The sequence below is a fragment of the Chaetodon trifascialis genome, chromosome 16 (assembly GCF_039877785.1).
Source record: "Chaetodon trifascialis isolate fChaTrf1 chromosome 16, fChaTrf1.hap1, whole genome shotgun sequence".
Taxonomy (NCBI): Eukaryota; Metazoa; Chordata; class Actinopteri; order Chaetodontiformes; family Chaetodontidae; genus Chaetodon; species Chaetodon trifascialis.
In genome coordinates this window covers 3,426,761-3,451,704 of record NC_092071.1, presented here as the reverse complement: position 1 = coordinate 3,451,704, position 24,944 = coordinate 3,426,761, and the positions used below count along the sequence as shown (strand labels likewise).

Below are 24,944 nucleotides of genomic sequence, written 5' to 3'. Positions count from 1 at the left end.
ACATTTTTACTGATGCACTGCTGGACATAATGGAGTTAACACCTGCATGCAGTGAAAATCTTATGTTTGGCTTGTATGAATTTCTGTGATGTGGGCTGTGACCACACCTGTGCCCCGCAGCAGCTCACCTCTGTCTGTGGCTGTTTGTCTCCACCTAGCGGCTGCTGCAGACTCTGCAGACTCTTTACTTTTGCCTCACCTGCTGAGTTTTCTCCAGGTGTTCTTATTGTGGGTTAAAACTTCAGGTCTGCTTACCTCTGACAGCACCTTATCTTGAGATACCGTCACTTATATTTGCTTTAAAGTGTCATTGTTCACCAGAGTGTTTTGGGAAAGTGAGATGAGCACCTGGACTGTCCACACAGACACCCCACAGAGACACGTGAACCAATCCGCGTCTCAGCTTTCCGCCTTTGAACCTGCGGGCGCATCCTGGCGGAGGAGCCAGGTGGGGCTTCCCGCAGCTCTGGGCCCTCCCACCTGATGCACACAGCTGTATTTGCATAGAGGAGCAGGGCGCCTCCCTCAGTTGCCTGGTGTTCCTCTCCGTGGTAGGACTGCTCTAAACCGGCCTTTCCTCTCCAGTTTGTCCCGCCGAGGAGGAAGTTAAACCGGGGCGGCCGCTAAAAACGCTCACAGGAGAACAACCTGAGGAGAACTTACGTGGTTTTATTCCGCAGCGACTTTGAAAAACCAAACTTTTCGGCGGCTCTACTCGTTTTTTATCGGTTTTCTTCGGGGTCTGAGCCGATCCGCTCCGCCAATTCATTAACATGTCTGTCCAGACGAGCCAGAAGTCGTCGACGACCTACCGCACCGTGAAGGTGGCCTCTCAGGAGCCGGTGACCAACACGGTGACCAACACGTTGATCTCGACCGGGTCGGTGTCCCCGGTGCAGTACTCTCTGAACGGCTATGAGACGGTGCGGTACCTGGTCCCGATGCAGCAGGCCGTGCAGCAGCAGTCCTACGTCCTCATGCAGCAGCCCATGATGCAGCAGATGGTGTCCCCGGTGTACCTGCCGACTCTGCAACACCTGAGCGTCAGCAGCCAGGAGTCCGACCTGATGTACCAGCAGCAGAACACGATGGAGGTGAGACCATGTTCGGCTTCCTCTCCTGTGAAAATGCTTCTTTAAACGTTAGGGGGGCTGGAACACAACTTTTTGGGGCCCCAAGCAGTATGTACCCCCCCACCATTAACATACTAACCTGAAGCGTCAGAGCTCATATTTTTTGGTCAATGCAAGAGCTTAAGAAGTTATAAAACAGTGATATTGAAAGGCAGCATCAGTGGGGAAGAAAGCTATTATACACCTGCAGGCCACCTGGTTTTCCTAAAATCCATCTTGCGCCATCCTCACCAACAGTCAGCCACCTCTGAATCACCTCAGTCACTGTTATGAATGAGTAAACATCTGTTTAACGTACAGATTTCTCACTTGTGCAAAGTTAAAGCATAAAAATGTGCACTAACAGCTAAAATGATATGAAATAAACAAACAGACCTTGGAGGTGTCATTTCATGCTGAGCCGTGCTGCAGCCGTGATTAAAAGCAACAACAGGACGAGGAGCTGTAAATGTAAATCTCCACAGTTTTATTGTATTATTTTAACAAATGAATGAATTGCTTGTGCTTTACCTCTGAGCTTCAGCTTTTTCATGTTTTTATGTCCTGATGGGACCAGAGTCCAGATCCCTGAAACATCAGCTGTGCACACTGAACCAAACACACGAATCCTGATGGTTTATGCTCTGATTTCATGACCGTCTCAAACTGCATGCTGGCTGTTAAGCGTCTCACAAAGTTCATCAGTCTGTCAGAATGAGCTACGTCGCAGCTGTCAGAGGAGCATCAGCGGTGTGATGTGATTTATTAATTCTGGCACCGCGCTTTGAATTTTCACAGCTTGTGATCGGAGATGAACGCTGTAGGTAAATGTGACAGAGTGTTGTGAGAGGGAGTGGAGGCCTTTCTGGAGAACAGACGAGGAGGACGTGCAGTTAAAAGTCAGGACGTTTTGAGAAGCGAGTCGTGCAGCAGCAGAACAGAAGTTTTCACCTTTTTACTGTTTTGATAAACTGGGTGTGGTTCTTCTTTTCTGTCTTCAGACGTCAGGACTTAAGGGCTTTGGGGAATGATATTTTCTGACATTTTATAGACAGATTATTTGATTCCTCGAGAAACTAAAGGACAGATTGAATTGCTAGTTGCAGCCCCCCCCCCGCGCCATCCCCTCACTGCCAGTAAAAGGCTACAGAAGTGAAATGGCCGAAACGCGTCTGCTGTCTGCAGCTGCGACGCATCACGACTCCAGATTCAGTCCCAAACCTCCTGATTCCAGTCAAACTTTGCTGCTTTTATTTCTCTGGATAAATTGCGTGCGCGGCTGCTCGTGTAAACTCCAAACACTCGTGCAGCTAGCTTATTTTGTTACGTGGAGAAACGAGTTTTGTAAGGAAAGAAAGGCTGTTTGTTTTGCAGGGTTTTGGTGTTGTTGCTCAAACTAAGGAAGCGTATCTGCGCTGACATCTAACCCTTCGTGTCCATTAATTGGGTTTGGATGTGTCGCCCTCTTCCTCACGTCGTCTGCTCACGCTCTCTGAGGGGTTGAGAAACTCTTGCCAGTCCTGCTCTTTGCCTGTTGACTGATGAATTGTGTCACTGCCAAGATTTAATGCAGCATTATTAAGTGCACGGTCCTGCGGATGAAATCAAACTGTGCTGCAGGTCTTAGAGTTTGTCTCACTCTTCTTCCTCACTGATGACTTTTTGCCCGTCTGTTCCTGCACCTGCTGACATCCTGCCAGCGATTGATCACTTCCTGAGTGCCACGGCCTTCGCCCTTGGCATGGTTTAGTCAAGGTCTGTGCTGTTGGGTGAAAACATTTGGATAACATCTTCCTCTTCCTCTGTCGCTTTGATAAGAGTCTTCTTTCCACCACTTTCTCCAGCCCCTGCTTTTACTCGCTGTCTCTCGGGCGCAGCAGAGTACGTGGGGCTTCCCTCTGCACCTTCCTCGTCGCCGCTTGGTGTCCTGATGATTTACTGATTGGAGTTCATTCTGCTGTTTGAGTCACCGCGCTCTGAGCTGAATTCTCATGGCGTGTTAGATAGGGCAGCGGCGCCACACCCGGTCTGATTCTGCTGATGCGGCACACCCTCACATTTGAAGACAAACACATTCTTCCACCTGGTTGGATCACCTGTGCTCGGTCAGGCTGCGCTCAGACGGCAGGCTTTCCCCTCGTCTCAGGGCCGCAAAATTCCCCCCATTCAGTTAGTTCAGCATGAATACAGCATCCTGATTGGCTGGAGGGTATCCTTTATTTCTATATAATCTACAGTGCTGTATAAATCAAGATGTGTTGCTGCGGTCTGTTAACGGTTGTAAAAGAAGAGCAATTAATTACTTCAGTGTTGCTTCATGCAGTATTTTAAACATCTGCAGGTTTTGACATGTTGGTGGTACTGAAGAGAGACACTGAGTGACAGAAGATGAGCTGTTTTGAGAGCAGAGTTAATGGTTTAAGACATTTATCAAACAGAAACTCCACACATTTCCTTATTCCAGTTTCTAAATTGCTGGGATTTGCTGGTTTGATTTCTGACTTGATTTATCAATTAGCAGAAAGTAACCGTAGATGAATCGATAATAAAGACAAGACTGCGCGGAGGTGCTGTGGATTTTGCTTTGTGAAGCGTTGTTTCCTGATGCAGAGGCACCTCTGCTGGACTGCTGTGGTACTTGTTACTCGACATATATCACACATCGTGCCTGATCTGAGTTTATTTGGACTATTTTTGGCTCTGATTCAGTTTTCGCTCTTGCTAATGCCTTCAGAGTGCCAACATCCTGTTCACGCTGTCAGGAAGCAGTGCGGCTCTATAGCAAAATGCTAAATATGAAGCTAAACCTGCATGTGGCACATTTTTAAGGGCGAAGGTTTTTTTATTTGCTGTGACGCTGACAGTTTTGTTGCTTTTCAGTGGTTTGAGCTTCTCAGTTAAATTCTGGTCTGTAATTTGGACAAATGATGGCGGCTGCACGCTGACACATGGTGCATCGTGCTGAGAGTTTATGTGCTGTGACGATGTGATGAACCAGCAGAACTCCAGAGATCTGAGCGTTGGAGGCAGTGATGGAAACGCTCTCTGAGGTCATGTGGTGCTCAAAGGAAGAATCAGAAACAAGCAGAGTCATCTTTAGGTCCGAGTCAAGTCTCGAGTCCATCAGAGAACATCGAGGCTCGAGTCAGTCAGAGCAAGTTTCAAGTCAAGTCTTAAGTTCGAGACAGTCACAAGGCTCTGCAAGCGCATTGCGAGTACAGCGTTCAAGCCTCAGCCTGTTGATGTGTTATTTATTTGTTGTTGATTTGGGATTTTAACAGGTCAAAACTTCAAAACATGCCTTTGCTTTTAAGTTTCAAGTCAAATCCTTGTTTTAGGACTGATGTCTGAATCCAGTTCAGGTCTGCAGAGAAGAAAAAGTTTTGTCAGTTCAGAGCTGAGTCTGCATTTTTCTCATTTAACAAATGAGGTGGAGTCCTGGTTTGATGCCACCGTGTCACCGTTGACTTGAGATCAGCATCCTCATCTTGCATCTTGCGCTTCGATAAGGACGCTCCCTTTGCGGTGCCTCCTGATTCAGAAGTGAGACACGTTTTTAAGACAGTTTCTGAACCAACGTCATCTCTCCCTTTGCTGTAAATGACCACGTTTCTGCCTCCACATGATGCGGTGCAGCTCTGAAACAAATGTTTGTTCTCTTTTGATGCTTTTGACACAACACAAACGTCTTTGAGGTGGTGTTGGTGGCGCTGGCCAGATGAAAGCTAACACTGTCATATTTGTACTTGTAGATTTTGTTGTGTGTGTGTGTGTGTGTGCGTGTGTGTGTGTGTGTGTGCGTGTGTAAATGATTTGTGTGTTAGTTTGCTAACTCTCCTGCTCAGATTGCCTCTTAAGAGACAAATAAAGTGTTTTGACTTCAATTGAAAGTGCACACAGGTCTAATCCGTTAATTGTCCTAAGCAGTGATGACTTATCGGTTCAGCTGCGGCTGATTCAAGATGGAAGTAACCAGTTTAATATTGAATGTGTGAGTCAGAAGCAAACATTTTTATTGATTTGCTTTGGCTTTAATGTGGTTTTCAAACATTTTCCGGAACAGTTAGATGATAAAGATGATGCCGTGCATGCAAGGTTTATCATTTTCTCTTCACGTCTGAGAGTTTCTTCTTTTTCTTGCCCTCATTTGTTATTTCAGAGCATCAGCACGCAGTCTTCATCAGTGTTCAGCCAGTCGTCCAGTCCCATCAAGAGCCCTGAGTCGAGTGCTGAGGAGGCAAGCACGCGCATGCACGCACGCACACACACACACACACACACACACACACCCAAACACTGTACACACAAAACTACAAATTAGCCTCAGCATGAAAGCCTGCTCGGTGAGACTCCCAGTAAAACCAAAGTCTGGCAGTAACACACGCATGTCCTTCACTCCGTGTAAACTGCTGCAGAAAGCCTTGTTAAGTCTCGCCTTAGTTTGGTTTAGCTCGGTTTTTCTCATCCACTTCACTTTGTGTTGTTTTTGTGCACATAAAGTCGAGGATAAAACAAGCAAACATCTGCTCTCAACATGAAGTGGAAACCCCCCCAACACACACTTGAGGTCAATGGCCTCGGCAAACACAACACACTCCCAAGCAAATGAGCCTGAAACGTGCTGCGACAGGTTGTGTGTGATGCCACTCGCTGAAAGCGTCTTCAGTTGATAAGAGTGCGAACGCACCCTAACCCTAACCCTGACTGCGGAGGAGCGGAAAAGCCTTTGATAGACGGCTAAATGTTGAGCCGTGAACCCAGCAGACACTACCTGACCCTCACTTTAAGCACATTTAACAGAAGATGCCAAACTTCTTTCTGAATATTGAAGATTTCCTAAAACACAAGCAGCGGAAAAGACAAAAACTGACCTGAAGATGACTCTGAATCGGAGCTGCGATGCCAACTTTTGACACCTGATGGTACTGACACATTTTGGGTGGTACCAGAAGGTATTTAGAGTGAGTACCCAGCCCAGGTTACACACCCAGAGACCACTTCAGAGGGCACACCTGTATAATCTATAGCAAACCAGCAGCTCAGCCAGAAATTCTACCTTCATGAAGTCTGACCAGTTTTTGGTGATTTGTGTATCTGAATTAGGCTTATTGCTCAGTCGAAGGTGTTGTTGTTTTGGACTGCATCATGTTTTATCCTCCCTGTTTACACACCTGATGGGGCCAGAATATTAGAAACACCTGTGAATACAAAACAGTTAAAATCCTAAAATGAATGAATGAAAGTGTCCAAGAAAAGCTCGACATTATGACATCATTAAAGTAAACTTCATTGACAGGACAGTTGTATTGGACTACACTAGACTGCACAGGTGTACCTAATAAAGTGGACACTGAGTGCAACCTTGACATTTAAAAAAATGTACATTTTTCAACCAAATGCAGCCCAGCTTGAAGCCTAAATGACCTGCAGATGTTTAGTGAAGTAGTCTGTGGAACAGATTTGATTTTCATAGCTCGAATTTGACTTTAAGGAAAGATAAGATATAATTATAATATATAAATATAATACTTTATTTGAATGGCACAGGATGCGTAGATGACCTGTGAGTGTGTTCTGGGACTCCTGTACAAACTGAGTCATTTTTTGCTGAGCTTTGAAGTACAAAATCTCAGTCTAAACTCTCCGCTCTGGTCAAATCAAAGCCTGCCGTGTGGTTTGTGCCAACCCTCCGAGTGATTCACGGTTTCAGGTGCTATCCTGCGGTGCATCCTGGAGCCTTTCGCCAGAAGCAGAGGGCGTGTGTGTGGAGTCCATCTGTCGGCTGTGTGCAGACACACCCGTCCCGCCGAAGCCTCCACATGGGAACGTGTCGGTGTGGAGGAACAGTAGCGCTTTTTTATAAAGAAAGAAAACTCTGTCTTTATGTGCAGCTACGCCCTGCCTCCACATTCACACTGTTACAACAGCTCTGCTCGTAATCACAGGACCTTCAACTGTCGCAGCCCATTCGGGGTGGGTGTTGAATTTGGGTGTGTCCGGCCACTTCCCAGAGGCCTCTGCTGTGGGTGCGTGCATTCCTGTGATTTGAACCTGCAGTGTCATGTGTATGACTGTTGTCAAAACAGGCAGGTTCTCTTGATTTACGCCGCTGTCGATGGCGTTTTGGTGTTTGTCTTGGAATGGTCTGACAGTCATTTTGCATTTACATGCAGCTGTAAATACGTCTTTGTTCGCTGGAGCTTCTGTCTCAGTATGGAAAGTAATTTATTATATTAATAGTGAAAAATGTCCCTCACAGTCACCCAGAGGGACGTCTTCATATCGCTTTAGGTGCCAGACCAACAGTCCAGATCCCAAAATATGAAATTCTGCGATCATAATCCAGAAAAGCAGCAAACTGTCGCGTTTGAGATGCTGGAACAGGCCGAGGTGACGTTTTAGCGGCCTGTCCTTTACTGGTTGAATAGTTTCAAACTGGTCCGCTTTGTTCAGTCTTTTTACAGCAAAGCCCAATAAAAACACGATAAAACATTAGATAACATAAGATAAGATATTAGAACATGTTTTCAACGCCCATAATAAAACAGATAAGACCGTAATCAAACGGCTGCTGTATCTGAAATCAGTCTGTTTATTTCATATGGAACGAATGAACATTTCAGAAGCTGTTGTCTCTGACCGCACCAGACTCTTTCTTTCTTCTTCGTCTTTGTCCTCTGAGAATCAAACCTTAAAAGGCTTTTTTGTGATTTTTCGTGTCTTCTGCAGAGCGCGAGCTGGACGTCCCGCTGCCTCTGAGCTGTTTTCACTGCAGCTCGCTCAGCACGTCTTCAGCCTCGAGTCAGCTGCAGCCTCAGAAATCCGTTAGCCCACACCGCTCTCTGTTTTCCTGTAGGAAGATAGTCTCTCAGCCAGTGAATTAATTTCATTTATTTTGTTTTTTCATTTATTCATCAGAAGCTCTTTCATGTCACATATTTTCTGTCTTTCAAAGAACATTTTTCACGTTCCTTGTCTCATGAAATTACACCTCAATTAAACTCTGACACACATTACAGATGCAAACAGACACACCCTGACTGACTGATTGGGGTGTGCACTGACTCAACCTCATTCACATGCATTCATAGTCACTGTGTTTTACAAGGTAGGGAGGTCACACAGGGTACAAGCAGGAAAAAGTTTTCAGAATATGAAGCGTCATTATAAATCATCATGTGTCATCTCGTGTATTTTGGAAAATCTAAGTGTTTTTTATGTGTAGTTACACATCAGGAGAAAGAATTCATGTCATGTGACACCCTGTGGCAACCACAGGCAGGTTGGAGGGCTGCCTGATGGCTGTATGAAGGGCTCAGGTAAAGAAGTGGCATATGCTTAACTGCATATTGTTACTTCAAACGCAGATTGCGTAAATGGTCGCTGTCTATACACCTGCGAGACGAACAATGTGATGTCACAGGACTGATTTCGTTTGATCTTCTCCTCCGGTTTTCTTGCTTCAATGGTGCGACTTGAGGTGATGTTGTTCAAGCAGGCGCTCAGCGTCCAGACTATGTGGACCATCAGCAGGATGCAGCATGCATCTCTTCCAGGTGTGGCCATAAAAGCAAAGCACAGCCGAGCCGCTGGCACGGTCACAACTCCATCAACACGTGATCAGTCGCCAACAACCAACACAAAAATAGCATTCAGCTTAATGGCAACCATGAGGTAACCATCTGGCTGCTGTCTTTACCGTTAACAAGCTCAGTCTTGTGGTATCCCAACATTGTGGCAACACCGCCAAACTGTTCACATTTTGTTATGGTTGCAGTTGAGTCCCTCTTCACGGTCTTTTGACTGCAAAGACAAAGCCAACAGGGCCGATCGCAGCCTGAGTGGAAGGTGTGGTGAAATAACAAAACCAAAAGCCAGATTTGATCAACCTCCAGGGCTGAAACATGACGCCAACCTGGGAGTGCCAAACGCTGCAGTTCTCTGCATGGCCACCAGAGGCTGGCTCCACAATGAGTCAGTCCCCATAGACCTCCATTTTAAAAATACCGTTTTGGTCTGTAACTCGCTCATTTAAGTTATATTAAGATTTAAAGTCAAGCATAATTATGAGCATGGCCACTTTGAGTGACAGCTAGCTGATAGATTTCAGCAACCAGGCTTCGCTGGGCCCGCCTCAGCTCCACCCACGCTCCACCTCTTTGCCCGTTTTTGGAGTTTTAGTGGAGTCGAGCAGCCTCCTCACTGATTGGACGACACATTCCTTATAGTCAAATCTGCAGCTCCGCCTGCGGTTGCAGGTCTGAACAGGTCACAGCTGTATATGCTGGATGTGAATCGCCCGGGGTTTTCACAGCACGAGACGAACATCCTGCAGAAGAACCGAGGCTCCGCTTCCGCTTTGCTCCTCTCGCTGGCCGCCATGAAAACATTCAGCACCAACAACAAACAACTCGGCTTCATCAGGCGGTTTTGGACTTACACAATGCAGCCACAAACCTTTGTCTGCTTTTCGTGGTTTGGGCTGTGCTCTCGGAGGTCCAGTGAAGCGAAACGTCAACGCTGCAGTACAGTGATGTTTCAGACAGCGGGGTGTTTCAACACGACGACGCCTCCGTGCAGAGTCTCACAGGGAAATAACGCACTTCACTACATTAAATCTGACAGCTGCACATTAAGATTTTTGCACAAAAACACATGAACAGTTTATGAAATATGCTGTAAATCATCTTTATGATAAATTACCCAACAGTAAAGCTGAAGGGATTGGTCGATTAATCATTTAGTTGATTGCAGAAAATTAATCAGCAACTGTTTCAATCATTTTCATTTTTCATGCTCGATTTCCAAATTTTAATAGTTTAAATGTATTTTTAAGCAAACACTCAATAATCAGCAGATTAATGAAAAGAATCATTTCTTCCACAAAATGGTTCAAAATAACAGTAAAGTCCTGTTTTTACATGAACTGCATGAATGCATGAGTCCCAGTAATCTGATGAGATCAGATAGAAGAGGACAGCAGTCACAGGGGACACTTGTCTGCTTTGAGTACTTTTACTTTTAATACTTGAAGTATGTTTTTCTGATTATACTCACATACTTAAGTAACATTTCAATGCAGGACTTTTTCTGGCCACAGAGTGTTTTCACAGTGTACTTTTACATTAGTTTTACTTTTACATTGTTACGTTTTAGGCATCGATTCTCCTTTTATCCACCAGCAGGAACAAACCTCTAAATCTTTAACAGCGTGTAAACAATCAGCTTCGAGAGGTCAAAGGTCAAAGCCGCAGAAAAGCTCTGATGAGAGAGCATCTCGAGGAGCTGAGTGAAAGGTGTGTAATGCTTCTTAAACGGGTTGAAGTTCAGGTGTGACTGAGCAGGACGGCCGCTGACAGACGTGTTTGCTGCCCGTCATCGTTGAGTCACGTCAGACTTTCCCTTCGCCTGCTCTTCTAACACAGCCGGAGTGACTGTGCAGCGTTTGAAGCCAGACTAAACTCAGGGATTAGGGGAGTATGACGAAGTGCGTCTGACAGACGGGATGGACTTCGGCGTTGTTCCTTTCAGAGTAGTTTTTCGTCTCTGCTCAGCCGCTTCTTAAGAGGCTTTTCTCACCACTGTAGGGTATGTGAAGCATTCAGGCTTAATTATAGGACAGTGAAGGAGGGCGTCACGTTGTGGTTGGAGAAGAACGCGAAACAGTGCGTCATGTTTTTAATATTTACTATGAGCAAATCTCTTCAGTGTCTCTGTGTGTAGGAACATAGTGTATCTTCAGTTCAATGGACATAAATGAAGCTTTCTTTCTTTCTTTCTTTCTTTCTTTCTTTCTTTCTTTCTTTCTTTCTTTCTTTCTTTCTTTCTTTCTTTCTTTCTTTCTTTCCAGCAGTAAGAGTGTCGATGTATCTGCTTTGGGTTGATTTGCAGCTTTTAGGATTCACTTTCATTGCCGTTGTGCAAGAAAAAGTTTTGCACCAGCAGTCGTTTAAAACCCCTTTTTATGGCGTCAACAGCACTCGCTGTTTTGTTCCTGCTATTCAGGTTTGCAGCCGTGTTCTCGTCGCAGTCAGCTTTCGCCTCCTCAGTGCTTTTTTGTGGCCCTCAGACGTGATCACGGGCAGACAGGTGACTTTAAAGATAGCGTATTTGATGCAAAGTTGCTCATTTGCAGTCTCCTCTGCACGCTGTTGACTGAGCTTACTCAGTCTTGTTGACTTGTTTTCATTCAGATTCATAAAGTCATCTGAGTATTTTTATCTCATAACATCTGGACTTCATCTGCTCGGCTGCTCCACATTTCTGCGGCTGATGGTGCAATCGCTTTGTATCTGCACACAGTGGAGTCGAGTTGGTTCCCTGGTAATTATGAAGCTGGAGCTGGAAGCCTGTTAGCTTAGCTTAGCATAAAGACTGGAAGTGGGGGGAACAGTTAGCCTGGCTCCATTCGAAGGTTAAAAAATCTGCCTCTAAAGCTCAGTGAACATGTTGCATCTGGCTGATTTAAACAGTAAAAACACTGAATGTAAAGTGGTTTTGTCGTTGAATGGTGTGACGAAACACACGAGGTCCCACATTTTTACATATTCTGAATTAATCTAATGCTGCTTTAAATCATATACAGCAGAGAGCAAGAAGACGACATACAGTAAGAGATAAGATCATTTAAGATAAGATAAGACTACATTGATCCCACGCTGTGGAAGTTACAGCCAGTAAGTATTACGAAAAGCAAACACAGTGAGAATCCTGCACTTAGAAATACTACGTCTGTGTGTACACGCAATATATGTAGTGTAGTTTGTTATTGCAGAGTTGAGAGAAATATACACCTGAGGTCTGCTGCAGAGCTGTGCTTCTTATTTGTGCGCCTGTGCTGTATTTTCACATTGCACGTTCTTCATCCTGTGAACGAAGCACATTCCTCACTCAGTGTTCACACAGTCCGTCCTCTTGCTTTAAAACAATATACGTCTTATTCATTTTAAAAACAGACACATACATTTTTAGGTGACGCAAATGTCAATTTTATATTGATGATTCTTGACTTTTGCAGCACTTTTAGAAATGATGAATTTGGCCGCAAGAAGAATTAAGTAAAATTTAACTTAATTTTGGGAGAAAATAGACAAAAAAATCTTAAGATACATGAGATTCAGGTGGAAATGTTCTTCCTGTGCTGAATCATGCACAGAACGACCTCAGTTTGCACACACAAAGACACACACAGACACACACAGACACACACAGACACACACACAGATGCAGACAAAGAGCCAGTGTGGTAAAGTGACTCTTCTCTCTCCAATAACAACCTCTAGTGTTACTCTGTCACACAGAGTCCTGAGAGCCTGGCTCACACACTGACCTACATCACTGCACACACACACACACACACACACACACACACACACACACACACACACACACTCTGAGGAGGTGGGATGATGATGTATTGAGTTTGAATATCGGGTTACTGCTCCTCTGGGACGCTCCCTTCAGGGCCTGTGGAGCTAAAGCTCGGTCAGCTTGTGGTGCTGAAGTGTGTGAAGCAGGAAGGAGCTGCTCACTGAGCTCAGGGGACCACATCAGATTCACCTTAAAGAACTCCTGATGGTTCATCACATTAAAGGAGGTTTGGCCTCCAGGCAGGGAGAAGGAAAACAAACCGGTCTTATCTCTCTCCTGTGGGAAAAAAGCTGACAGGATAAACTGAGAAGCTGCAGCTAATTATTGTTTTCATCGTGATGTAATCTATTGGTTACTTTGTGATTCGTCAGCACATTTTTTAGGCTTCAGAATAAAAGCACTCTCTTTCATTGTACCTGTTTTATGATTCAGGGGCTTATTTGTAGAAAACAAGACTTTTTTCACGTGTTTTAAGAAAAATGAGGTCTTTCTGACTCAGCTCGGACAGAATTTACTCGATAAGATGGAAACGCTTTGTTTGACCAATGGCTGCTCTGTTCTCCCTCTGCTCTCACTTTTCTAGGTCAGTCTGCCTTACATACACACACTCACACACACACACACACTCCTCTGCTGCAGCTCTACTGACCTATCATCACACAGCTCTTGCTATCTTCCCACTCATTCTGCACAGCGGCCTGAGCTCAGGTCTGCTGTGGATCCCTGGAATTTAGCGACTGCAGGTTAGCTGCGTATTAAACTGTGTGAGGCATTTGTGTGATCCCTGAAAACTCAAACCACAACCAGCAACAACAACAGCCCTAAGAGGGCAGTTTCAGCCTCACAGCTGCACAGCGTCTGTGTCCTTCATGCTCTTAAAGCTGAATCCTTTCTGCCCGTTTGTCCGTCCATTCTTTCATCCAACGCTTTAGTCCAGACCAGCGTAACTGGCCCGATTGTCAGACCCCCAGAGGGTGAATCCTAATTATTTTGGTGACTTTTTAAGCGTTCATATCCAAACTACCATTTGACCTGAACTTTAGTCCGTGACAGGATATCTTTAAATATAAAAGCTGCATTTCCATGACTTTTGTTGTGTGTATTCATGATCCTCAGAGGATGACCCTCGCAGGTAACATCAAAATGTCAGATCACCATGAAAGGTTTCAAAGCACAAACTCATCCACTATAAGGCTGCAGATCTTCAGAATGAGGCGCCGACTTGTATTTCTGATCATTCCAGTACTGCTCGGGACGAATGTCGTTAGCAGAAGCAGCTTCTCATCAGCAGCACTGATTCCTGCTGGTATGTGCGGCGATAACGAGCCGGTTGTCCTCGAACCTGCTCTGCATGCAGACGAGTTCAGGTTTGCACGTCTGTCGTCTCTGCTCTCCCTTTCTCTGCAGGAATGACAGGCATGTTATCGCGGCAGCCACGGCCCTGCAGCTCTGACACACCCACCTCTAAGTGATCGCATTTATGCTCTTCTTCTCCTGAATGTTGCACTCCTGTGTTGTTTGCATCTATTGTGTAACAGCCAAATGCTCTGAAAGTGCCGCCCTTTGGTCCTGGCGTGTCTTCTGTGCTTGGCTGGATCATAAACTAAACTGCAGGTTTCATATCGGCTTTACTGCTGCCAGACAGGGTTTGACTTTACAACCTCAGTCCGTCAGGTACCAGAGTGATGCGTCATTTCACCTGCTTTAGCGCCAAACCCTGATTCAACCACTGTGAGGCTTAAATCTGATGATCAAGGCGACTCCACATGTGCGTTTTGTTGCATAGAAAACATACAGAAAGACATAAAAGACTTTTTATTGAATTTGGGTGAATACACGACTGTGTTTAGTTCAGTTTGACCTGCTGTGGTTCAGGTTCTGGAAGAGCGAACGCTGGATTTTAAACAGCAAGTGACCAATTTTTCCTTCAGGTTGCAAAGTCCAAAAAAGCTTGTTAGCAGGTCTTCGTCCTGAACAACTGGTTCCCTGCAGGAATCACATTCCTGACAGCCTCAGTTCGTGTCGGGTCCTGCAAAGTTCACAAGAGCTGAGCTCGTTGGAGTTCATTGAAATCGAACCCGTGATCTTTCAGGCCTCCTCACAGCCTGTGTTGTTCTTCCCGTCTGTGGAGTTTCCTTGATGATTTTGTTTCAATGAAAACAATACTAAAAGCTCCAGTGTTTCCTGGTAATGATGGCGTTATTGTGTGGTGGTTCTGCTGCGTGGGCAGTGGCTGCAGGAAGCGCAGAGGGCCTCATACAGACCTGCTCTGAACCTGCACATGAAGCTTATAGTGTTCAGCTTTTGTTGGCAGTGTCACAGAAGAGTTGACTCAACCATCAGGTTATAGTTACTGGTGATGTCACACATGGCTGCACCCAGTGATTATTTTCATTAATGGTTAATGAAACTGTTTTTAGGCTATAAAGTGGAAAATTCCCTTCACAGTTTCCCTGAGCAGAACAAATCTCCAAATTCTGATACGATATTCAATTAACAATGACTCTGAAATGGAGAAAAGCAGCAAATCCACACATTTGAGAAGCTGGAACCATAAAATTGTTCCCCAGTTTTTGTTTGTTAGGATGCCCGTTTTACATCTCAGGACCTAAAAATAGAAGAAAACAGGTTGAAACAAGACCAGACAAACACTCTAAACCGTGAAGTGTGGACCACCTGTCGTGTGTCAGCACACTGTTTGACGGCCAAGTGTTTGCACATAGTGAAAGCACTCTGTGTGAGGAGTCCACACGGCAGGCAGCTCAGCTCGGCCCAGCGTCAGATAACAGGTTAGGCAACAACTGTTTGACTCGACTCTGTAGCTGCATGTCAGAGGAGACGGGCGTGTTTGGCTTACGTCATGTGTAGCTGCAGCGCGCACCGTGCAGGATGGCAGGTGGAGATCCTGGACCTCAGATTTCATCACCGAACATCACCTGTTAGAGGTGATTTACCACCGAATGATCAATGTGCACGATGTGGCCAAAAGTATCTGGACGCTCCTCGTTTGGAATTGGGGCTGTAATATTTATCCAGCAAACACTTTGGACAGTAATGTAAGCAAAACACTCCTTCAGACACCAACTCATTGACCTGTAAACACACAGCGGTTAAAAATCTGTCTCTGCCTTGTTCCTCCAGGAGGAAGAGGAGGAGGAGGAGGCGGAGGAGGCGGTGGAGGTTGAAGAGGTGGAGATTGTCAACGTCATACAGACCAAGCCGGCGCCCATCGTCGAGAAGATCTCCAAGACGAAGGTGATGACCGAGCTGAAGGAAGTGCCCCAGCCGACCAAGATGGACACGCGTTACTTCGGCGAGCTGCTGGCCGACGTCTACAGGAAGAACTGTGACATCCACTCGTGCATCTCCGAGCACGTGTCCAAGATCCGGGGAAAGTAAGTGCATCAGTTCATTTAAGTCGACTGCAGTGCAATGCGAAATGATTTAAGACAGACAAATAAATTCTTACTTTTCTAGACATCCTGCAGGGTCCTGAAGTTTAGGGTGCACGTTAAATGACAGCAGCATTTAAATGAAAGGACAGAGCATGATGAGAAAAGGATATAATACAAACAAAATGCTCAAAATGAGAAGAAGCTTTTTGATCTTGTGCATCGAGTCTTTGGAAAAAAAAAAAATAGAAACACTCCATCTAAAGCAGCATGACTCAAATGCACTAAACTGTAGACATCATAAAACTGAATCAGCACCTCTCTAATTATTGGATTATTGGATTTAGACTTCATTAGTTTTACACATGTGTACCTAATAAACTGGCCGCTGAGTGTGTCTTCTGAGTCAGGCCTTAAACGCTGTTAAACTGGCTCTCAAACGTGAGGCGCTAATCCTCCTGCAAAGTTTTCCATCTCCGCTGCGAGACTTTCTTAGCGGAGGAGACTCGTAACGCAGACTTTTATGTGATGATGTCATTCCCAGTCTGGTTTTATTATCCTGCCAGTGGGTTAGCAGATTCCTAGACAACCGTCGTGGGTTGCTGTCATGGAGCTAGACGCTGGGTTTGGCAGCTTGGATTAGCCCCATGATGAGCATGCTCAAACAGGTGACGGGCGAGTTTCGGTTGGTTTGTTTCCTCCTTCTGCTGCAGACGCGACAGGTGCCGTCAGAGTCCACAGGTGAATTACGCAGTTTGGAAATTAATGTTTGCCTACACAACACTGCAAATAAAGAGGAAAAAAAAAAAGTAAAACTGACTTGAGTTCAGTTCAAGCTGTCGGATCTGAAAAGGTTTCTGAAGATCTCTTTGATGCAGTAACACTGTGTTTGATCCCGCAGCAGTTCTTCATATGGTGAAGTTCCACGTTCAGTGTCTGTTGTTACTCTGATGCATTACATCACCTGAAAGTCCTGCGTGAGGCAGGTAGCTACAGGAAATGTGGGTGGAGAAAAGGGAGGATGATATGAAGATGAGGGAGAGATGCCGCTCAGCGCTGCAGGCTGTCAGTCGGGCTTTTGTCCATCGAGTCACCTCCCAGGTGATTCATGTGGCGTCATTTCAAAGTGTGTGTGTGGTTAGAGCTCAGGCTGCTTTGGCGGACACGTTTCTGATCGAAGACCAGCAGCTGATTTTTGGGATCAGTGGTTAAGGTCAGGGTTAGACTCCAGTGAAACGTGACCTACGTCAGATCGCGCCTGCTGTTTGTGCACAAGTGCAAGTGAGAGAGATTAACCATAAGATCTTAATCGTCCTCCAACTTTTCACCTCTCTGTCAACCACCCATGACATGAGGCCCAAATCCCTCCACGCTGACACCTGTACGAGCATGAGCATGCGTGGCCGTTGTGTTGACTTACAGCTGTCTTTTTTTTCTTATTGTCATCAAATCCCTTGAAAACAAAGTAAATATTAACGATTAACACTCTGTCCCAAACACACCTTCATTTCACCACAAATACTCACTGAAGCTCTCAGTGTGTATTAATCTGCAGCTGAAAATAGTCCCAAACAAAAGCACCATTTCCTCCAGTTTGGGTAAAAACAGCAGAGTTAATTAAATTAAACTACATATCTGTGACCATTTTAATGATTTACACCTTAAGTAGGAACCAGTGGCCTTCAAGCTGACACAGTGGGGAAGCTGGAAAGTATTAAGACTGACTGGCTGCTGCTCTCATTGTTTGACTTTCCTTTCTGTGTGTTACAGGAAACACCAGCTCGATCCCTGCAATGACTACAAGGTGAGAAACACATCAGCATCGCACACATCTGATAAACCCATCTGATCTGAGGTCAGCAGACACAGCTTCATCAGCGGTCCGAGCCAGGAAATGAAAAGCGTCAGCGACGACGACAAACATGGAAGTTACTCAAGCTGATTTTCTTCTCTCTTCATTCTTTTGTTTGTGTCTGCGTGTGTGGATGTGCAGGTGGAGAAAGAGGAGGTGGAGGCTTTGCTTCCCAAAGGCGCCACTGAACTGACCAAACAGCAAATCCGCTACCTGCTGCAGGTGAGCCACAGGTTGAGTTTCATCCAGTAAAACTACATTCTGTGGGATTTTAACACGCTTCCTCATCGTCGCTGCTTTCCCATCATCATGAAACGATGCGTTCACTGCTTCCTCATCTTTTACTTCACCTCCTTCACCGTCAAGCAAACGACAAGTTTCACCATTTCGGTGTCAGTTTCGCTTTTTAGTTACCCATAATTCAGTTGCTTTAACTTGTTTTAACCTACACAGCTTATGATGTATGTGATCACAGTAAATACTCGCAGTATCACGTAGCTGTAATCATACAAAATAATGTATATTTACACACATGGACAAACCTTTAAGGAGTTTTATGTTTATAAACTAACATGTTTTTATATTCCTTTACAGCTGCATTAGATTGTCTCATAAACCATTGAATGCCATTAATAAATACTGAATGGTTAAAATGAAGTGCTATCGACTCGATCACGTCTCAGAGACGTGATGTCTGGCCACAGATCAGCGCAGGACGCTGGAGCCTCTCCGGTGTTAATTCGTCTTCCTGTGTGTGTGTTTCCCCGTCAGACTCGTCTCACTGCAGATAAGAGCATGCGTCTGCTGCTGTCCACCTTCAGCAGCCTGAGAGAGGAGCTCCTCCACATGTCCGAGGACCTGCGGGTAAGAGCTGAACGCCGACTGTAACGCCTCCAACATCTGGATGATTGCACATCTGCGTAGACCAATAAAATAAACAAAAAGACACAACCACAAGTGACACTTCTTCACAGTTCAGTTTATTATATTGTAGAGCGACTGGATTTACTCAGGCAGAGGAAATAAATCACATTATTGCTTTGGCAAAATCTACATTAAGCATCTCCCTTCCTTCCTGCATTTTAATGCTGGAGCTGGTCGAGGTGCGCTTAATGAATTTAAAGTTACTGCATAAGAAATAGGTCATCTTTTTATATTATTATATATTTTTCTGAATTCCTAATCTGCAAAATAACTAATAACTATAGCTGTTCAGTAAGTGCTGTGGAGTTAAAAAGGACAATAGAAGTGAAACATACCATAAAATAGCGCTTGATTGACTTTATTATTTTCTTAATGTTTCATCAGAATTCTGCAATCATTTATCATTTCCATGTGGAGGTGACCTGCTGTATTTACCTTAATGTAACTGACCAAATGCAACATCAGGCTGTCTGGTTACACAAATAAAACCTGTACAAACATCCAGATCCAGAACGGCGTGTCCCTGTGGCTGGCCTCGTTCCTGTACGTGAGCGTGTGACAGTCACACCACAAGCTAATTAAAAGCTAAAAGTTCCAGCAGATATTTATGAGCTTCAGGCCACAAAATAACAGCCGATCATCAGGTGGAGTCCGTTTGAATCGGTGCTCGCATTCCTCAACAGAAACAATTAGACACAAGAACAAATGAGCAGCAGGAGTATTCTTTCACAGCTCATCCAAACCAAATTCAGAAAGTACAAACAATAAAATAAAAAATAAATAAATGTGATTGATCCATTGATCACTCATCGGTGTGTGTCTGTGGCTGCAGCGTCTGGAGAGCGAGAAGGAGGCTTTGGAGAGAGATCTGAGTTTCAAAGCGGACCAGGCTCGCCAGTATGACTGCCTCCTGGAGGCCGTGAGGGAGAACAACAGGCAGCTCCAGGTACAGAGTGTGTGTGTGTGTGTGTGTGTGTGCGGATGTATTACTCACATTGCGGGGACACACATCTGTTTGCAGAGTCACATTGTGGGGCCTCGCCTTACTTGTGGGGACAAAATGCAGGTCCCCGTAATGTAAGTCATCAAATTTTAGGATTAAGGTTAGGGTAAGACTCCAGGACATGAATGTAAGTCTACATAATGTCCCCACACGTGATGAACACTTAGACCTCCTGCGTCTGTCTCATCCCCGTCCAGTTGTCTCTGAAGGAAACCACCACCGCCCAGCGGAGCCTGGAGAGCCAGCTCCACAGCAGCCAGAGCGCAGACTCCAGCCGCAACTTCAAGCTCAAAGAGATGGAGGGAAGAATAAGAGCGCTGGAGAAGGAGAACGAGATGCTCCGACAGAAGGTGTCGCACCGCCCGTGAATAACTCGTGGACAGAGCTCATGTTTTCCATATTGCAAAGCTTCCATATACATGCCGCTAATGTAAGGTGATGATGACGATTTTCCTTCTTCTTCCCTTCCTGTCCCGTCCACCTGTCCTTCAGCTGGCAGGCCAAGGCACTAGCACCACCCTGCACATCAAGACTGAGGAGTTGTCCCGTCAGTACAAGGACCAGCTCAGCTCCCTGAGACAAGAGAAAGAGGACGAGATCCAGAGGCTCCGGGTGAGTTTGGTTCAGACATTCACGTCCACATTGGGGTGAACTGGAAAAGCTTTGGAAATCTTTGAGAATCTCATATAGCCCCATCACCAGGTCAAAAAATTAATTTATGCAATTCTTTAACCTGTTAGCAATCACCTGCAGCAGTAACGACGTCCCCTTTAGCCTCAGGTGTACTTTCTGCTCATTAGCAACTGTTAGCATGCTAACGCCCTGATCTCAGACGAATAATGTGCTGAACATCACACCCTTAAGCGCTACATTAGCATTGTCAATGTGCACATATTAGCATGCTGATGTTAGCATATCGCTTGACGCGTCACTTTGACCCACTTTTTTCCGTAAAACACGTTGAGCAGCTCTTCTCCAGCACGCCACGCTGTGTTCAAGCATCCGGCTCTGCGTTTCTTGCCATCGTTAGGGCCCGATGAAGGTTGCACCACCCTGCCTTCTTTAGCCAGTGTTCATCAGGGTGGTGCAGCCCTGGTTTAGAAAGGAAAACATAGGAAGATAGCTGAAAACCTTCATCAGGTAGTTTTGCTGGTTTCACACATTGTAAAGCCCCTTGTGATGGGCTTCCATATAGACTAAGACTAAAGACGAAATGAAACGCCCCAAGATACCCTCAGGGAAGACAAAATCATGCTGAACAGGTTCTTATAAGAAGAGCTTTAATGTAAAATGTTGTCATTTACATAGTAACGCTCTGTTTTCACTTTCACAGTCCCAGATAATGCAGCTTCAGATGGAGTTCAGCAGCACCAAGTCCTCCTCAGAGAAGACTCTGCAGCTGAAAATCTCAGAGCTGCTCGCCATGCTGGAGCAGCGGCAGACCACCATCACCCGACAGGAGGAGGTCTGCACCGTAACACACCAGCACTGTTTCTCATGTCACTTCAGCCACCTGCTGAGCGGCCCCTGCAGTTCAAACGAGGCAAACCTGTGGGCCATTTCAAACAAATATGCAGTATACTTCATATGCATTTCATATTGTTTAGAAGAAAATGTGAAAAACAAGACAGTTATTTTTGCATGTTTGAGCTCGTCACACATTTTTCCTTCAGTGCAGCCATTGGTTTCATTTCCATATGTACGGTCTGCATTATTACTTTTGCCCAGGGCAAGCTTCTGATCTGAAAAGCATTGCAGAGATAGCATAACTGATGAAAGTGAATGCAGACTTCAGGTTCATGTTTCAAGAGTCTAGATTGTCACGGAGGATGGAAATGAATGGAAACCAATGGACGCCTAAAACTGCAGAGTAGACACTAATTTCTAAATAACAGCAGCAGGTTTGCTAAATGGTTAACTGTGAGGCAAAGCATGCAGGATTTGTAGTGCAAGGCTAATACATGCTAAACCGTTTATTACAACTTGGGTCATGTTTTCAGAATTGTGGCCAACTTTTCTATCAGTTATTCTAACGTTGCATTCACAAAGTTAAGTGATCTGAAAACGAGTCAACATTAAAAGCCCAAGCGGTTTGCCAGATTTACCTCCAAATAAAGTCTCCTTTGTGCAGGAGAGCTCACCTGAAATGTCAGTAAATGTCAATAATCCCTCATTGTATGCGGAAACCGTGCAAAAATCTAAGCTCAGAGTTGTTCTTGCAGTCGTCAGGTTACGGTCACCTGCTCGCCACACGGAATGTGTGTTCGGTCATGCAGAAATAAAGTATGCAACTTCCCTGGAAGTGTATAGACCATGCAAATCAAGCCAACTGGTTTCCATTACAGCATACTGATCTGTTTACACACGCACAAGCACCTGGCCTGCGAGCGGATTTGTTGATTCGTTTTCACCCTTCAGGTCCGACCGCATTCTGGCCTGTTTTTTTTTTTTTGTGCAGCGCCAACTGAGACGGCCTGTCTGTTAATTTTAACCTCAGGAATGTTTTTGTCACCTCGAGGTGCTGGCATGACATACTTTTGTTATAGTTTCTCACACAAACGCACATGCAGAGCAGAAAGGAAGAGAAGCAGACGAGAAGATGCGAGGAAAGAACGAACAGACGAGACTCGTTCCAAAAATAAAACACAAAATGACAAAGGTATAAAGTAGAAAGTTGCTGAGTGTCTGACCTCTGACCTTTCATGGCCCGCAGGAGATCCGGAAGCTGCTCCAGGAGAGAAACGACAGCTCCAAGAACGTCACCAAGACCATCATCACCAAGAGGTAGACCACCACGGCAGCCTAGATTACACGTCTTTACACTTCACTACGGAGCTGAAATGAGTTTCCCGATGGGCAGATAGCTTTACTAAAGTAATTGCTAACTGCTGGTAAGTGTAGCCACTGTTAGCTTGTTAGCCTTGCAGCTAGCAGTATCAGCCTGGCTGCCAAGAGCCAAACCGGGCAGGAAAACCACCTCGGTGTGGTGTCCCTCATCGACAAACTGGCCTCCATCGAGGTCGTGTTCTCCGGGGCCGAGATGGTCAAAGGTCTGCTCTTTTCAAAGTTCGGTTCAGGCGGCTGTCCTCAGTTAATTCACAGCTTTACAGCTTTGCATTCCAACGGACACACAAAATCACAGCAGCAAAAGTGACAAAAACATGTGGTAAAACATGCAGCATAACTCACTTCGTGCTTGTAGGTACAGGAACCAGTATCCTATCCTCGGTCTGCTGAGCGACGACTACCAGGTCACCTCGCCCGTCAAAGAAGCCAAAACCATCGTCATCGAGAGGACTGGAGAGATGATCAAACAGGTAAGGACAGGAGAAGGAGAAAAAAGGAGATGACCATTAGAGTCAGCATGCTGAAAAATGCTAGCAGGCAGCACCACAGCGAGCTGTTTCGTGGGACTCGTGGATGATTTTGCTGTGTTGTAGAAGAAGTCAGTGTTTGTCATGTGATGCTGAAACCTGCTGGCATCGAGGCCTCGTGCTAAATTCTGTCCCTGCTGGCTGCTACAGCAGACCACTTCCACCGAGTCGCACCACATTCAACACTGACATAGTGAAGGAGGTGGCAGGGAGGGCGAGGGCTGTCCAGAGCTACATGCAAGAAAAGACCTTTGCAGCATTAAAAAAATAAATTAAATTAAATCTGGACATATTTTTATCAGCAGCTAATGGTGTTCAGGGCTCGAGGCCAACAAACCAACAGAAAAGGGAGGAAATTTTAGTTCAAAGTAAGAAAGAGACAGAACACTAAGAGGAAGGAGTTCTAGCATGTACAGTTTTTTAACATGTTGGCCTGTAGATGAACTTCATATTAGTATTAATAAATATTAATATTAGTGCTTCTTATGGTTCATGATAACTCAGCTTACATAAGGCTGTGAAAGCTCATTCATAAGTAAGGTGCAGTTTTCTACTCTATGAAATCAGATGAGCTGCTGCCACCTTGTGGTGAAAAGGTGCTGCTGCAGACAGCTCGGCTGCAGGTTTAAGGCGGAAACCTCAAAGTATTTTGTGTCCCATGATCCATAATCGTGATTCAAACTCAGCTGAAATTTCTGAGTATGGCAGTGTCCGTGTATAAATAAAGTTTAATGCACAATTAATAATAAATTGCTATCTTTTTATCTTGTGTGCTCAAAGATCAGCCAAAAAAACCCACTGACAACTGTTTAAAATACCACTTGAGTTGGTAGTTTACCATTTCCTACTTATCATAAATGCAGCACGAGGGTTCGGTGTCATCCCAAACTAATTAAGGTGCATTTATTTTATGTTATTTTTATGTCTTTATTCATTTAAAATGAATAGAGGTAAAATGCCCGTCATACTCAAAATGTACCCGCTGTTGTGGCCATCATTCCTATCACTAATGATAGCCTTTTAGTCATCAGCACAGACATAACAGCACTAATGGACACAGCTTTACAGTGACTTTGACCTTATCCAGGTCCAGTCTAAGGTGACACGTGCAGACTGTTTCAGGATCACAGCATGTTTGAAATCGTTGCAAATGAATCCACTTTTGTTTGCGCCATCATCTGTTGGACATTTCCAAACACTGACATGATAGACAGATGTGAACAGATGTGTCTCAGTTGTCATCAGATCAGGTATTAACAGGGTCTAAAAGTAACCTCCATGGTTTTTCTTCTCTTCAGTTCTGAATAAACATGGAGTGATGGTCAAAACTATGACATGACATAAGAAAGCTTGACGTCCAAATCGTGGAAAGTGGTTTTTGTCCAACATCCAGACCTTCGTTTCTTTCTTTCTAAATCTGACTGAACATTTGCACCAAATGTAACGACTGTACCTGTTTTTTGTTTATTTCGAAACAGGAAATCATTACAACCCCTTAAAGACACACTGCTTCTCTCCGACAGGAATGATTGAACGTCAAGAAGACCCAGACGCCCCCCCGCCCCCCCCACCCCCTGCATGCACATCCCCCTCCCCTCCCTCATCCTCAGGGCTCCCAGGGTTGGTGGTGGTTGAAATCTCCCTCTCCTTCCCCAAATTTGAGATCCCTGGTTCAAATCTTGGGTTTGAACAAATTGAGCTTGTTTGGGGTGACTGTTTTATTTGGGCTTTTTGTAACAAGGGAACAAATATTCAAAGAGCGAAAATTTCCAGAGTGTGCCACAGTCGGTCGTGTGGTGGATTCAGGTGGCAGTAATGAAGCAATCGTGAAGAACTGGGCAAGATTTCAGCTGAACAGAGGAGGGTTTAGTTTAAAAATGGGAGCTGAGATGACGTCCTGTTTGGTACAACACTTAT

At 45.1% G+C, this 24,944-nt stretch overlaps 1 protein-coding gene across 1 annotated transcript; it reads left to right on the top strand.

The window, feature by feature from the left end:
• The first annotated feature begins 527 nt into the window (after positions 1-527).
• pof1b (POF1B actin binding protein) lies at positions 528-23,054 on the top strand. Its single transcript, XM_070983383.1, has 12 exons — positions 528-1,094; positions 5,272-5,349; positions 15,624-15,877; positions 17,645-17,678; positions 17,868-17,948; positions 18,498-18,590; positions 19,483-19,596; positions 19,851-20,003; positions 20,146-20,265; positions 20,987-21,118; positions 22,367-22,437; positions 22,856-23,054. The coding sequence occupies exons 1-12, from the start codon at positions 774-776 to the stop codon at positions 23,001-23,003; spliced, it is 1,599 nt and encodes a 532-aa protein (XP_070839484.1). The 5' UTR covers positions 528-773; the 3' UTR covers positions 23,004-23,054.
• The last annotated feature ends 1,890 nt before the right edge of the window (positions 23,055-24,944 follow it).